The sequence below is a fragment of the Aptenodytes forsteri genome, unplaced genomic scaffold (genome assembly GCF_000699145.1).
Source record: "Aptenodytes forsteri isolate BGI_AS27 unplaced genomic scaffold, ASM69914v1 Scaffold166, whole genome shotgun sequence".
NCBI classification, from domain to species: domain Eukaryota; kingdom Metazoa; phylum Chordata; class Aves; order Sphenisciformes; family Spheniscidae; genus Aptenodytes; species Aptenodytes forsteri.
Genome location: NW_008796110.1, coordinates 1403012 through 1419872, shown reverse-complemented (window position 1 = coordinate 1419872; position 16861 = coordinate 1403012). Strand labels below are relative to the sequence as shown.

Genomic DNA, 16861 nt, shown 5'->3' with positions numbered 1-16861 from the left:
AAAGGTGAAGGTAGACTCATCCATAAGGAAGAGAGAAATCTTAAAATAAGTACGAAAACAGGAAATCCAAGAGGAAGCTCTCACAAACTTAATGGCAGCTAAGTCTACATGCTGCAAATAGGGAATTTAAATACATATAAAGCCTTGTAAAATACAGTATGGAAGAAACATAATTACATTCACATCATCTGTTACTTCTTCTTTCAGCATGAATAATGAAAGATTTTGGTTTATTTTAGAAGAATTGTCCATCATTGTTTTAATTTTATTATTTTTCAGGTAGTGATATTAAACTTCTATTAGCTATTATACCAATTAATACTGGTGTAAATTTTATTTTAATTTTCTTAATTAGTTTGACCATCTTCTCTTTGCAGGAACCTCGTCCTTCTGGAATAAGACCTGAAAGTGGTCCACAAGCGGGTGGAACCACACTTACCATCACTGGTACAAACCTGGCCACCGGTTCCAAGAAGGATGTTCGAGTTTCAGTCGGTAGCCAGCCTTGCAATGTGTACGTACCCTGAGTAATTAACAATACAGAGCTGTATCCTAACGAAGCACCAACCTTTTCTGGCCTTTAGAAATTACACAAATCCATTGTCTATCTCTTCATGACTCATCCCATGCAATGGAGCTCTGCACGTAACGTTCAAACAGAAACTCTCTCAGAGGCTCCAGCTGGAAGAGGCAGCTGTAAAAACAACCAGAGTGGGAGAACTCAGATATCCAAAAAAGTTTCCAGTTTCAGCTTTCTCTGCTTGACTGGCTGCTCCAAACCCACCCACGCTTTCACTCAGCATCTCAGTAGTTCCATATAAAATCTTAATCTTCTAGTGCCCCTCGGCTTGTTCCTCTCACTTCTTTTTCCTTTTATTAATTGCTGCCCTTCTCCCCCCCAAAAAAAAATGAAATGATATGAAGTGTGCTGACATTGCTTTGTTCTTGTGTTTGTACACTATTCCTTTTCATATCCTGTATCTTTTTTAAAGATCCGAAGTGACCTGGAGAAAGAGTTGTCTCCTCTCATAACTACTCAGTGCCTAGCAGAAATCGAGCACTTCTTTTTCCTTTTATTAATTGCTGCCCTTCTCCCCCCCAAAAAAAAATGAAATGATATGAAGTGTGCTGACATTGCTTTGTTCTTGTGTTTGTACACTATTCCTTTTCATATCCTGTATCTTTTTTAAAGATCCGAAGTGACCTGGAGAAAGAGTTGTCTCCTCTCATAACTACTCAGTGCCTAGCAGAAATCGAGCCCTTTTTTGTTGCCCTGAGTAATTAACAATACAGAGCTGTATCCTAACGAAGCACCAACCTTTTCTGGCCTTTAGAAATTACACAAATCCATTGTCTATCTCTTCATGACTCATCCCATGCAATGGAGCTCTGCACGTAACGTTCAAACAGAAACTCTCTCAGAGGCTCCAGCTGGAAGAGGCAGCTGTAAAAACAACCAGAGTGGGAGAACTCAGATATCCAAAAAAGTTTCCAGTTTCAGCTTTCTCTGCTTGACTGGCTGCTCCAAACCCACCCACGCTTTCACTCAGCATCTCAGTAGTTCCATATAAAATCTTAATCTTCTAGTGCCCCTCGGCTTGTTCCTCTCACTTCTTTTTCCTTTTATTAATTGCTGCCCTTCTCCCCCCCAAAAAAAAATGAAATGATATGAAGTGTGCTGACATTGCTTTGTTCTTGTGTTTGTACACTATTCCTTTTCATATCCTGTATCTTTTTTAAAGATCCGAAGTGACCTGGAGAAAGAGTTGTCTCCTCTCATAACTACTCAGTGCCTAGCAGAAATCGAGCCCTTTTTTTGTTGCTTCTGGGGTACTACCATAAGGAATACGAATCACCATAATGTTAGTAACTGAAGATGTTTCCTCTTCTTTTTCTTCTCCAATCTAGCACTGAATTTGGAGACGAGATTGTTTGTATTACAGGACCTAATAGCAAGGTTGAAGGTGTTGAAGTCACAATGGACTATGGGGGCATGGCAATTAGTGTACCAGGGCTGTTTTCATACAGTGAGAACCCTACTGTCACCAAGTTCCTGCCAGTAAATAGCTTCAGCAGGTAATAAAATGTTTGTCATAACTTCATTTACAATTCAGTTAAAATATGTGTAATATGTAATAAACCTATTACATATAGAACTGTTTGAAATAAAAACTCCTTCACTCTAGCCATGCACACATTTCGATACAGAATTTGTAATCTTTCTTAACCGCAGCTGATGTTTGAAACTATGCTGTTTACCTCCAAACTTTAATCCCCACTTCAAAGGTAAATTCTGAAACCGGAAAAGGTAATGAGCTTCTTTTAAATGAAGGTATCTCAAAGAAAGAGATTTGAAGCATTTCACCGTGATGTCAGACAACATGATCTTTGCGTTACTCACAAATCCTTGTCCTGTCTAAAGGAGAGATCGTCATCTGAAAGTGATATAAAAGGTTTCTAACAGTTTTTCTGTTCAGCTTTTAATAAGTAAGCTGGAAAGAGAGGAAGGGTATGGCTTGTCATCTCATCATTATCCCATGAGGAAAAAAAGTATCTCTTTAGGAAATCTAGATCAGGGTTCAATAAGGCTTTTAAAACATATGCTCTCTCCTATGGTGGTAGTCATCAACACCCCATCTGGTAGCTGCTCCTTCTGGAAAAAAGCTTACCTAGTACTAATTGTGAAACCAAAGAAACGTATGCCACTCTTATATTTGTAGCAAAATGGAAAATCATCAGTATAAATGTCCTTGTAGCATACCTCTGGTTTTGAGAGTCATTCTGTGACCGATACAGGGACAAACCTGTGACCTTGACTCATGTTGGTCTCTGCTGTTCCCTAATATTCTGGTCTTTCTGCCTAGTGGGGTACAGTTGGCAGAGAGAGCTCGTGATGTTTCCACTTTCTTTCAATAAAAAGAAGTGTAAGATCATGACCTTACAAATAGGACATTAAAAATAAAATTGGCTGTGACTTCTCATGGAGAAATGGGTACCTGCCTCCTTGAATATTGAGTAGTCACTTACATAAAATAGGATTTGTTTTTAATATTTGCTTTTGTCTTTGGTTTGGGTGGTTTTGGGGCCTGAAGGGTTTTTTTGGTAGATCAATAGTGATTCACCCCAGGGAATTTAAAAGACTTCTTTTTTTCCTCTGTATAAACCAAAGCTTACTTTAACGGATTGCTTTGAGGCTTGCTATCCCTCTAAATCCATGTTACTTCGATAACTTTAATTCCCACTGGCAACTTGCATGCATTCTTCTTATGTGAATGCATTATTTTTTAAACAATGTGTTGCAAATGAAAGGGAATAAAAAGCCAGGTCCCTACAGACCTGTGGAAAATACACTCTTACCTTTGTCTCTGCGTGTGTGGTAGGTGGAGTGATTTTAACAAAAACACTGGAGAAGTAAAGCACACAAAGATAGGCATCAATGAACAGCCACAAATACTGACAAAGTGATTTGTACTTTTTTATTCTTCAACGAGTTTGAAGTTGGCATTGCTGCTTTTAAATGCTGTGGTCATCGATAGCTTTAACGGAATTCCTTTGTGTAGGATATCTAATTGTCATATGGGCATTAGGTAGCTGTTTTCAGTGGAAGCAGCAGCAGCGCAGGATAAAGCATTCTATAGCTGTGGTAGTTTGCCAATGACTTGACTTCTTTTTTAATTCTGCCTTTCAGTGGAGGGAGAAATATTACAGTAACTGGAACCGGGTTTGAGCTGATCCAGAGTTTCTCGTTGGCTGTATATGCAGAACGTCCAGAAGCAGGGAAACTGAATGTCAAAAGGGTAATTTTCTTTCTTTCCCCCCAGAGGCATCACACTGGATATAATCTGTTCAAAAAATGCATTTAAGTTTGCCCACTGGACTTCACTGGGCTTGGAGTGGAATAAGGTTTGAACAGATTTCTGGGTCTGTTCAGGGTTTCCGTGGAAGAAACGCCTACTTCTACCATCTTGACTTACATTCATTTGTACCTTGCAGTCTTCTGCTTTAAAATTATTTTCATTCAATATGAATAAGGATAGAAGAATTAAGCTTCGAGTGGTAAAGTGGATGTATTTCAGAATTTGAAAGTGTTTATTTTTTTCTTTATCTTTCTCCTTCTTCTCGCCCTGCAACCTTTAGAGATTTGCCTGAAACAGGACCCAAATCCAGACAATGCTGAGTACTCAGCTTTGCATAGCCAGTGCCTTTTATTTTCTCACACCTCAATGAACCGTCTTCTTTTCTTTCTTGCTTCATGCATATTCCATCTATAGCACGTTCACAAAAAGTTGTGAAAAATAATGTTAAAAAAACCCCAAACCAACCCTTCTTGCATCTCATGTTAAGAAGAACTGACATTACCAATAGTCTCAATTTCCCACTCTTCTAATGAAGATCACAATTTAATGCAATATTGAGGATGTAAAAGTGAACTTCCAGTAAGAACGTTGTAAGACTTTTTCTAAGGCTGGCTCTTCAATTTAAAACTTTCTTGTGATCCATATAGAGTTGGTAATGCACATGTTTTGTATTATATGCATGATTCAACTTTTAGAGTATGCCAAAGCCAGCTGGATTTGGGTCCATCAGAACCCTATCCTTAAAGAATTTTAAGAGGAAAACCACCTACGTTTCTTAGGCCATAAACTGCAAGATGTAATTATCTTGATAACCTTAACTCCCAGGACAATATTAAAGTCTATTTAGCGTTCCTGACAGTTTTTATTAACATGTCTTACTCCCCACCTCAGCATCTTCTCAGCACTTTAGCTTAAGTTGGCATTATGTACAGCCCACATTCTTGGTTAAGACTAGAAACTTTTCTAATCTTTTGTTTTGCTTCCAGTTATATGGCAATATCAGAAATGTGGGGGAGAAGCTATCAAATGGCATTTCTCAAAGTGAGAAACTCAGGAGGTGATAGAAGAAATGTTGAGGGTTCTTATTAAAGTTGTTAGCTGTGGTTGATGTTACTGAATGACTGAAGGAGTTTCTAGGATAAAAACATTTGTGTAATTGGGGATGGAGGACAGGCTAACTGAGTTGTTACCTTGAGTAGCTGATTGACAATTGGTAAGCTTTTTTCTGAAATTTCACTTAGTAATTGTATTGAATTCCAGTGAGATATTTTACAATGTCAGTAGAAAAGAATCTACCTGAGATACTAATGGTACAGAAGATGATCTGGATTAAAGCTGCCATGTTAACTTCTTAATCTTAGAGCAATTTAATGATACCAGCCCAGTGTGGTCCAGAGCCACAGAATTTGGAGGCAATGGAAGCTGATCTGTAGCCTAAGGTTTTTCTGCAGGCAGCTGCTAGAACATAATGAATCAACAATTTATTCCCATCAACAAATTTGTTTCATTTTCTTTTCGGAAAATACCTCATACTATGTTATTTCTGCTGTATGGAGAGGATATAAATCCAGTGGGTTTATTTCTACAGTCTAAAGTTATCAACAGTTATGTTCAGGAACGAGTCAAACTGTAAAATGTGCATGTTCTTCTTGTCTTGTTTCTTACAGTTTGATGGAAAGCTTGTTACAAGACTCAATGAAACCACGGTGATTTTTTCTTCCCCACCAATACTGGAAGACCCAGAAAACTATAACATTACCACTATTATTCTAATGGATCATTATCATTTGGTTGTAAAAAATGAGAGCCACTCCTTTGCCTATGTTGCAGACCCAACATTTGAAAACTTCACAGATGGCATCAAAAAACAAGTCAACAAACTTATTAATGCAAAGGTAAACTTGTCAAGAGATGGTGGTTGCTCATTTTGTCTTTGAAGTGTGTATGGAATTTTTCCTTCCTTTCTCAAACCCTTAACAGCTGTTTGGTACCATACCCAAAATGCTTGGTAGAGTCCCTTCCCTCTGCTAGATGATGAACATTGTCAGCTCCCCTTTCCTCCCCCCTCCCCCTCGCAGAGATAGTTGCTATCTTTTTAGCCATACTTTGGGTTTCCCAGGGATGCCCCCTCCTGCTGAGCCTGGCATTTGGAAATGCCCTCTGCCATAGAGCTCCCAAGGATTGGAGGGGACATCTCTTCTTGCACCAGAAAGGAAAGGAAAGGAATTGCATAATTCCCAACCACTCCTCTCTTCTGTACACTGCAGTGCAAATCCCATCTGCTGCTAAAAATGATCCAAATGGAAAGTTGCAACTCAGGACTTCTTGTTTCCCAAGACTTTGTGATGATGACTTAGCCTTGTATTTTCTGTCTAGGGCAGTAACCTGAACAAAGCCATGACGATAGACGAGGCCCAGGCTTTTGTGGGTGACGAGCCTTGCAACATAAAAACACTAACTGAAACAGACCTATATTGTGAGCCACCGGAAGTACAGCCTCAACCAAAGAAACGGCAGAAGAGAGATACCATCAATAACCTTCCTGAATTCATTGTAGGTTACCTTTTCAATAGAATTTAATAACATGTGTAAGTGACACTGATACAGTGCTGCTTAATTGAAGTAATTTCTTCTCCAAAGTTGTGGTACTGTGAAGAAACTCCTTGCAGTTCTTCCATCCTCCAGCTTCTGCCTGCTGTCTAGAAGACGTCACACGTAAAGAGCGGTCCCAAGCTGCCAAATGCTTTCTACCTTCATTACATAGGAATATAAAATTGTAGCTAGACAGGCTGGGGATTTTTCTTCCTCTGCTAAGCAAAATAAAATTACTTCATGGAATAAAGTGCTAGTGACCTAAATTCAGTTCAAAATATTCAGAAATGTTTCCTTTGTCAGGTTGAGCTAGAATTCACTTAGTGAGAATTACTAAGAATTTAGAGCACAACTGAGAAGTGAACCACTGTCTGTTTGCACTTTTTGAGACAAATGTCTGTGCTTATCTAATTAGGTGAAATTTGGACTCCGGGAATGGATCCTCGGAAGGGTAGAATATGATACACGTGTGAGTGACATCCCACTAAATCTTATTTTGCCACTGGTACTTATTCCTATGATAGCAATCATCGTCATTTCTATCATCTGTTACAGGTAAGTTCCTTTAATTAGGTGTTTTTGCTGTCCTAAAGCTTTCAAGGTACTACCTGATTTCAGCTCAGTCTACAGAAATTATCTTCATCTTTTTTATGAGCTGCAGAGTTAAGAAAGGCAGTTACAGCTGGAAACATGTATGAGCACCAATTTATTCCTCTCACGCACACCAAATTCCTTGGTGTCAGTCAGCCCAGTCCGTCCTGTATACATAAGCACAACAATTGGTCCCAGGCTTGCCAAGCATACAACTGCAGACTGAGTTGCACACATACATTCTTGAAATGGCAGCTAAAGCGCCTCTTGTGAAGGAGATAACTTATTCTGTATACATATCCATCAGTGTTTATGCTGCTTCAGTCAGCACTGTAGGTCTGAGCTGGATGGATTTGGCTAAGGGGTCATTTTGGCCTTTCCAGATAAGTGTTACCCACACACAAATTTCATGATTAATGGTGAAAATCATTCTTCACAAAGGGCCAGAACAATGTCTGTATTTCATTTAAGACCTACTTAGCCCAATGTTAAGGTTAGTGATGAGGGCCTCATACTGTCCCTCAGGAGGGGATGGATTTCACTCTTATGGTGCATACCAGTATAGCTGAAGCAATGCCGAAGTATGTGCTGTACAGCACTGATGTTCTCGTGGACCTCCTGCAACCTTCTCAGTTCAGTCCCAGACACATTCCTGGGTGGCTGAGAGCCAGTGCAGGACATGTTGCAAGCAATCTTTTTTCAGTACATGCAAACTGAGTTTCTGTACTTAATATGCGATTGAAAGCATTTGTAGCTACTGCTTATTGGATTTTAAATCGCTGGTCCAAGTGTGCTTTGAAGCAGCAGGCCCGTGGTGGTGCCATGTTGATTTACACAGAATGAAGACTTGGTCCACTGTTGCTGTTCTCCTCCTCCATTCTCTTTCTGTGTTTAAAAAGAAATTGAAACCAGGAAAATGTCCTCCAGTCCTTTGGCTTCCCACTCAGAGCTGTTGCAAATTATTTACTTTTGCAGTTTGTAACTTTTTTAAAATCTTACCTCTATTCCATAAAGACGCAAGAGCCAACAAGCAGAACGAGAGTATGAAAAAATTAAATCGCAACTTGAAGGCCTGGAGGAGAGCGTCAGAGACCGGTGCAAGAAGGAATTCACAGGTATGACAGATATTTGCACTCCTGTGGGTCGTCTTGAGCAATCAGAAGATGGGCTGGAGCAATGGTGCTAGCTTGCTAAAACTGTCTTCTGGGAACAAATAATTAGTAGGTCTTAGTAGTCTTGATTACTGACGTTGACAGATATTTTGTTATTATATATGAAAGCTGTAAATAAAATAAAATAGGGAGCTGAGGTTATTAAAGGAAATGGATAGTGTTACTCTAAAGGAAGCACAGAGTTAGCAACTGGGAAATAGAAACTAGATGAGATTGGGGTTACTTATAGCCATTAATGTGAGTGGCCATTGATACGGAGGAAAGAATGTTTTATAGTGACTAACTGTGCACTTAGTATTTAGCACAATGGCTGTACGTGCCCAGTATGCACATTAAAAACTGTTTTCAGAGCTGCAAAATTTATTTGCAGCAATCAGCATACAAAGGGATAATTTGGCAAGCTCACAGGAAAGAAATAGCATTTTGCCCTGTTTACCGTGGGAAAACCTTAAGCTTGATTTGAGGAGCTAGCTAATTGTTCTGTGTAAATGTAGAGGCATCATCCCAGGGAAGGCAGCGGGAGGTGTGAAGGCTCAGCATTTCTACATGTTGAACTACTCATTGCAACGCTTAAATTAGGCATCTGAGTGCAAACATTGCAAATATTGGCCTAAATGCTTACCATGAAATGTCACCTCATTATCTGAATTATACTTGCTGTTGGGTCATGTTGAAATAATCTTTACTAAAAAAATACCAACATGTTTTATTTCTAAAGAGTAATAGATTATTTCATATTGACAGTGGCTAAAAAGCAGGATTGAATTATACAGCAATTTCAGGTTAGAGTTTGAAATTAATTTAAGAAGCTCAGGGTATCTCAAAAGATTTCGGCCATGCTGGAAGCCTCTTCCAGTCTTGTTTTTCTGGCATTTCTGGGACAGGATGTTCTTTTCTTGTACCAGCTTGCTTTCTCTGGAAAACTGACTCCTTCCAGGTTCTAGACACAAACCAGAAGCAAATGTTTCTATCAAGAACTATTCCCAAAATGGGCTTCATTTCAAACTGCATTATGCACTGTGAGAGGACCGATCAAGGTTAACAGCCATCCCTCTGGCCACCTCTCCCATGGAACTTCATACCCGTTTCTGAACGGAGAAGGTGCCTTTCTCTTGCTGACGCTCCTAGTAGGGGGCTACAGACTCCTGCTGCGTGTTGGGTTGAAGGTTTCCTCTCTGCTCCGCCAAGCACAAACACTGGGGAAGTAGAATGCACATCCAAGGAGTAATCCAGTTGCTAAACTCCATCCACCTTGGCTGACAGTAAAATGAAACACTGAAGTCAAAACACGTTCTGGATCTGTAATGTCACAGCACAAAGTGCAGACAGTCTAAAATACATGGGACCAAAGATAGCCAAGGAAAGGGACATCAGGGAGGAAGTACAAATACCACAAAGCTGGAAACCACAAGATGCTTTCTCCCTCAGCTTTGCTGAATGTTATAAAACAAAGAGGTAAATGAATAAATAAGAGCAATAAAATTGCTGAGACAATAGGTCACTGTATTAATTAACATGGTGTTCTAGTCAATCAGCAATATTAGGTAATTGGAAAGCCTTCAGGTAGAATAGCTGCTCCAAAGGATGATTCCCTAATTGTTGACCCTTTTAAGAACTTCAGAGCTTTTGAGTCCCACAGAAATGTTTCCATCAATTTCAATGAACCATTTAACCTTATTCCTTCCTGCCATCCCCTTCCTGCCAATTAAATTAGCATGCTTTACACTTTAAACCTTTCTTTCCTTGATTGCTATGTGTTTTTTAAAAGAACTTTTACTACTACCTAGACTCAGAGGGAATAGAATATGCATTGAAGAAAAAAACAAGAAAACAATACTGCGGTGTCTTTTTTTGGCTCTGTGCTACAATTCTACATTTGTATATTTGAACTCACCCAGATGTCCATTGAGGCCCTTTTTCGGATAGGCAGCAACAAGGAAACCGTCTGTGCTAAAGGCAGTTATCCTCATGTCACCATAGGATTAGCTGTGGTCGTTGTTAACAGGATAATTGGTAAAAATAGCAAGAGAAAATGTGAGATGAAATAGAGTTTTTGGTGTTGAGTTGCTTTTTCTCCATTACAAGGCACCCAAAGAGATCGTGTTGCCTAAAAAAGCTGCAGGCTTTTTTTAAATGAACCTTTAAACTGTATTGCATATTCCAGATCTAATGATAGAGATGGAAGATCAGACAAATGACATCAATGAAGCTGGAATTCCAGTACTGGACTACAAAACCTACACGGACAGAGTCTTCTTCTTGCCCTCCAAAGACGGAGAGAAAGACGTGATGATTACGGGGAAGCTGGATATTCCTGAGGCCAGGAGGCAGACTGTGGAGCAGGCTTTGAACCAGTTCTCCAACCTCCTAAATAGCAAATCATTTCTCATTAATGTGAGTACTGAAGTAGGTTCATCTTGTCTCTTAGCTAGGCATACCTGTGTGTGCCAGACAGTAGGTTTTCAAGCACAACTGAACCAAAATTTTTAAAAATAAGTGATTTTCATACAGTTCTGGTTCCACAGTAACTGTGCAGATATGTGGCATCACAGCCAGAGCTTCCTGGTGGGGTGGAGAGGCAAGATCATATTTCTGTGCCAGGTCACGTAGTATGGAGTTAGTCAACACTGCAGTGGCTATAGGAAAACAGATATTACCCAATCTGGCATGAAAACTGCTGTTACAAGTTTGTTTTAGCCTTTTAAGAAACGTGATCGGAGAATGCTGATTCCATCCTGGTTCATCACAGGAGTCACCTGCAGGCAGCCATCTGCTGGATCTCTGTCCCAGAGAGGCAGAGGCTTCTCAAGTGGCCTATTCATCGAGATTGATGAGTGCTCACAGCAGCTCTGAAGAGACTTCTAATTGCTCACTCTCAAAAACCGAGGCTGATTGTCAGATACCTAAATACAGATTTAGGCTTCTAACTTTTTCTCCTTTTTAAAATGAGGCTCCAGTGCTGAGCTAGTTAATGGTAGCATTACAGTTTATGGCAGGTGAGAGCGCATTCCCAGGTTTACTTAGATTAGCGTCTTTGTAATTTGATGTGAAAGGACTGGGAATTTAGGGGAGAGGGGAGTTGATTTTCTCTTTTAAAAAATTTACACAGAACACCTTTTTTCATTTAATTAAAGCATGCTTTTTAGATAAGGCTTCAGTTAAAGTATATAAGCATTCCTTGGGTTAGTCCAGTACACTGTGTGTATATCTCAAAACGAAATATAGGCAACATTTTCTTATGAGCAGTTTTTTCAAACTTGAAAACTTTTCCATTCTGTGCTTAGATTAATATTAAAATAATATTGCTTGTCTTCTTAGTGCAGACAAGTGTTGAGGTTCTTCAGAAACCTGTCATCTGACTTGATTTTACATTTGTTTTCTGTTTCAGTTTATTCACACACTGGAAAACCAAAGGGAGTTCTCTGCTCGAGCTAAAGTGTACTTTGCATCTTTACTGACAGTTGCTTTACATGGAAAACTAGAATACTATACTGACATCATGAGGACGCTGTTCTTGGAACTGATGGAGCAGTATGTTGTGGCCAAAAACCCAAAGCTGATGCTAAGAAGGTTTGAATGATGGTCATATTTTCTGTAGTTCTCTGGTTTTCTGTAAATGTATTTCTTTTGCAATGTGACCGTATTAAAATGCCAACTATCTGTGAAAGTCAGAAATAGCCTGGCCCAAGCGTATTAGGAAGACAAGCTCACCAGGAATAGCCGTGGAAGGCACAGGCAGGACTGCTGGCAACAGATTTCCTTATTCAAATACTGGAGTGTAGGATCTGCATCGAGATTACAGAAACATCTACCTTACTTCAAAATACAATACCAAACATTTCATTTACTTTTTAATGTAATTTTATTCCAAATGATCTAGCATTTATACCACACATCATCTCCATAATGAGCACACATAGTCGGCTTGCACTGTGCATTCAGTGAGGGCTTGCTCTAGTGTTTTTAACCCTGTTGTTATCCCAAATAAATTACAAAAGACCTTGCTCTGTGCATGTTGTAGCTAATCTGTAGGTTATTTCCCAGTAGCTGCACAACTGGGTTAATTTTTTAGCTCTTACAGCATAGACCCAATTTAAGATTTTGCATAAAGGATGTGTGCTTTTCAGTAATGAGCTGAAGGTACCCAGGAATGATAAGCCATACAAAGCACTTATCCTAAAGCAAGTACATGCTTTCAAGGAGTGCATGCAGTTAAGCATGTAAAAATACTATATTTCAAGCAAGCAATGTTTTTCTTTAAAGCTTTGTCATTAAGTACCCTTACCATACTCGGGGTTGTTTTTTTTTTTCAGATCTGAAACGGTTGTTGAGAGAATGTTGTCTAACTGGATGTCTATTTGTTTATATCAGTATCTCAAGGTAAGAGTTGAAGTCTGTTGCCTGCGAGGTTTTTTTATCAATAATACTTGAACATGCAGCATTGAGTATATCTTTTGTTTTTGCTTTATTTCCTTTCCTTTCCTTTAAACAGGACAATGCCGGGGAGCCTCTTTATAAATTGTTCAAGGCTATCAAACACCAGGTAGAAAAAGGCCCAGTGGATGCTGTACTAAAGAAAGCCAAATATACATTGAATGACACGGGCTTACTGGGAGATGATGTAGAGTATACGCAGTTGGTAAGCAGAGCATGATTAATATATTATAAAATCATTTTTTCTTTTAAAATTAAGTCCTGTAGTGTTAAGTCTGTACATACTTTTCTGGACTACTGTGATCTGCATAGAAATTCTGGTCATGGGCAGGACTGTTGATAGTTTGACAAAAGCAAGTCTCCAAGCAGGAAAACAGAATTATAAAGTATCTTCTAAGCGTTAAATCCAAGTCCTGCCACTGTGGAATCCATTTCAGTAAATCCCTTTGATAATTTTCAAAGTCTGTCTGAACAGTGGTCAGGGTGTTTGGCTCCTTCCCTTCTCCCATCTAAATTAACTGGCAATTGATTTTTGCAGAATTCTTGCACTAATATTATGCTTGAACTTCGGGTTGTCTTTCTCCCTTGTGATTGCTGCTTGTCAGCACATCAAACGTCATTTTAGAGATTATTTTGTTAGTATACCAGGATAAGCTCCTCTACAGGCCTGTGAGATGGCTCTGCAATCTACAAAACACCTTATGAACCTATTTCTGCACTTGTTCCTGTGTGAGTCAAACTCTCCTGAACATGGGCAGCCCAACTGGCATTGAAAGGGGTTTATTTCCACCTAAGGAAATAATTCCCTACAGTGATAAGGGGTAGCTGCCTCTACAGGCAGTTCTGGAGACCTGTGTTAGATGCTTCAAGTGGGATGAAGTGGACATTCCTGCCCCAGGAATTCCCCATCTGAGCTCCACCACCCCCTGAATCTGATCACCAGTGCCATGGTCCAGTTCTCTTCTATTATGAATTCTGCTTTGACTTAATTCTGTTCACTGCCACAAATTTCCACCACTTTTTCAACCAGACTCCAGCACACGGATTCACTGTCTTTTTAAAAAGCTGAACCAGCCCACTTTTTAGCTGTTTAGGGAGCGTAAATTCTAATTTTACTCTTTCTGACAGTCTTGCTGGTTTTCTTCAGGATACAGTGTAATGAATATCAAAGATGCATAGACTGTCCTTCAAAGACCAACACAGGATTTTTTTTTCCCTCTCTGATTTCTCTTTTATTGACAAGTTAGGAGCCATTTGTGGTTGTCTCCAACTGAGAACGATGCAGTGACGTATCTGCGGTGTTGAAAGAGAATCTTAATAAAAAGCTTTATTAAGACCTGGTAAAAAAAATCACCATTTTGTGTATTCTCAAGGGATGCTGATGGGAGGGCAGATGTGAGGAGATTGCTGTAGGACTTTCACTCACAGAATCACTAGACTGTGACCTAGACTGCATGGAGGAAAAGGGTGTGCTGGGCAAGAAGAAATATTTTAAGTTCAGTTGATATTTTGGGGATTAGTTGAGTTGTCATCTTCATATCTGAGCTGAAAGTGCCACCCATAGAAACCACACTGACTGGCAATGCTGGTTATATTTTCTCTTGTGTATGGAGAACAAAATTAACTTGCACTGTACATCATGTAAGACTTAATGGCAATAATTCTTCGTTCAGTCTGTTTCTTTTCACAAAAAAGCCAATGCCTGCAATTAAGCTATATGAATGCAGTGTGAAAGCAGAAAATTTGTGTATGCAGTCAGATGTGGGCACAACAAGCATACTAGCTAGATATTAAATATTATAACATTGTACAGTAGCAGTATTTGGTCCAGATTTACAGATTTCCCATCAAACAAAGATTTTATTTGTGTGCGTGCATGGAAGATGATGAGATATATGTGTATATATATGTATTATGAAAGATTATGAAGGGGGTTACTATTGCTATGAATTATTGGGATCTTTGGCATGATGATGACATTGTTGTGGTAACTGTGAACAGTTAGGGAACATTTATGCACCAAGGTAGGTTAAAGCAGGAGTTAATTAGTTCACTTCTGCCTGAAAGTGAGACACGGTGGGAAAGTATGGTATAGAGCAGTTGTCTGCTCTCTAATTGTTCTTATTTAAAAGACGAATCTGTTTTGCATCGCTGGTTACACTGACATGCTGCATACTGAACCAGCAGCAAAATCATGTCTAATTACCATAAAGCTAATAGGAAAAGGAAGGTGAAATCTCGTGATTAGTTTGAGAGTTCTGTCAAGGGACAGTGCAATCATGTTTAATTTGACTGCCGTATGGCGTAGCTTTTCTTCACTGTTTAAAAATACCAGCCATGCAAGTTTATTTCTGAGGTTTGAGATGATAAATTCAGGCATTACGGTTGGCAGGACCGTATGTATCTGAGAGCTGCGATGCTTCGGATGTGCCTGGCCTCCAAAGCTACCTGACTGGCAAAAGATCCACGAGGACTCTGAGCTGTTGTACTGATTCAGCTAGTGAAAGAAAGAAGCTTTTCATAGCACCTATTTGGTTTTGGTGGTTTCTTTCCTTCTGGGGAGGTTTCCTGGCCATCATTTTCTCATTTGCTTTTGTCTGTATTGAAACTGACACATATAGCGAAGCTACTTTTAAAAAAATCACTCTAGATTTAGTAAATTACAGGCTTTCAAGAAATTCTCTTTAACATTAAAAAAAAAAATGTCAATACTATCAGAAAACAGTAATATTTTAGAACTAGCATAAACTACTTAGGTGTATTTCCTGGAGCTATTAGAGTTATTGTGACAACAGTAAGCAGTAAATGAAGTCTTTGAACACCAAAGATTATATAAATGGCTTTTATATATACACATATATATATGTGTGTGTGTGTGCGTATTTATATATATCCAATGAACAGCTGGTCACAGGAGGTAAAGTTACAGGAGTGAACAAGTCACTGCTCATCAGTTGAGCCGTGTTAAATCACCATGTGTACAGACCTAGGCCGCTCGACTTGAGAAGTAAAACTACAACCATGAAGACAGCATAAAGGAAGGCAAAAGCATACAATATTCTACGAGTTCAGCAAAGTGCAGCTCAAATGATTATTGGGAACTCGTTAAGTTTGGGCACTGCATTACTTGTGCTTTTCTATGTTCCAGGTTATCATGCTATATGAGCAGCATGTAACTAGTCAGTGGTCCAGCTGCTTTGTTCTTGCGGGTCCCCCTTTAATAAATTCCCAAGACTCAGTAATAGTAGCATTTTAGGCAAGAGTAAATCTATTCTGCATCTTTTCTGTTTTGTCACAGTGGGCGGAATTAGCTGGAATTGACGATAGCTGGTTGGCTGCATAACAGTGAAGGATCCCTCACATAATCCATAGTCCCATTGCAAATATATGCTGCTGTGCAATAATCATTGCACAGTGAATTTTAGATATTGTTTGCATTTAAATCACCCAGAAAAACAGATTCAGAGATAATACAGCACTGATTTGTCTTAATAACCGTGTACATTCTTTTTTTTACAGACAGTAAATGTATATGTACAAGATGGAGGAACCGATTCCATACCTGTGAAAGTGCTGAACTGTGATACTATATCACAAGTAAAGGAAAAGATAATAGACCAAGTCTATCGAAATCTGCCGTGTTCTCAGTGGCCAAAAGCTGAGAGTGTAGTTCTTGGTAGGTAGCTACTTGTGATACTATATTGAGCAGGTGAAACATGGTGTGTGATTTTGTATTTTCCCAAAAAATGTCTATAAAAGCAATCTGTTGGTTTTTTTAAAAAAAAAAAAGTTGAATTAATGTTCAGCTGGATGCAAAAATACAGCATTTTGCAGCAATCTTAATATGCATTAAAAAATAATGCTTTCTTACAGAGTTCTTTTTCCTGACTCTTAAAGTTTTGGTGTACTGTCATTAGTGTGCAAAGAGCCTGTTAATGACTGTTAGCACAAATGTATTCACATCTGACAGAGTCAGTATCTCAGGTACTAATTAATGTGATAATGACAGCATGGACAATTAACTGATGGAGAAGTAATGATGCAATTTCAGAAACTGGTACTGATTTTGACTTGCCTTTATGATGGTTATTCAGAAGAATTATAACTTATAGGTGTTGCACTTTTAGGAGATGATGAGCCACCCAGCCTCTGAAAATCATCCTTCTTGAAGGCTTTCAAAATTGCTGTTCTCTTCTTGAGAAAAAAAAAAAAAAA

General features: G+C 39.0%; 1 protein-coding gene across 1 annotated transcript in view; it reads left to right on the top strand.

The window, feature by feature from the left end:
• Window positions 1-16861, top strand: part of PLXNB2 (plexin B2) — a 132483-nt gene that overhangs the window by 94146 nt on the left and 21476 nt on the right. Inside the window, exons 16-27 of the mRNA XM_009286782.1 lie at window positions 378-514; window positions 1909-2076; window positions 3689-3797; window positions 5525-5752; window positions 6234-6410; window positions 6865-7004; window positions 8055-8155; window positions 10377-10606; window positions 11601-11782; window positions 12526-12592; window positions 12705-12851; window positions 16166-16322. Of these exons, the coding sequence (XP_009285057.1) occupies window positions 378-514; window positions 1909-2076; window positions 3689-3797; window positions 5525-5752; window positions 6234-6410; window positions 6865-7004; window positions 8055-8155; window positions 10377-10606; window positions 11601-11782; window positions 12526-12592; window positions 12705-12851; window positions 16166-16322 (1843 nt within the window). The remainder of the gene's footprint in view (window positions 1-377; window positions 515-1908; window positions 2077-3688; window positions 3798-5524; window positions 5753-6233; window positions 6411-6864; window positions 7005-8054; window positions 8156-10376; window positions 10607-11600; window positions 11783-12525; window positions 12593-12704; window positions 12852-16165; window positions 16323-16861) is intronic.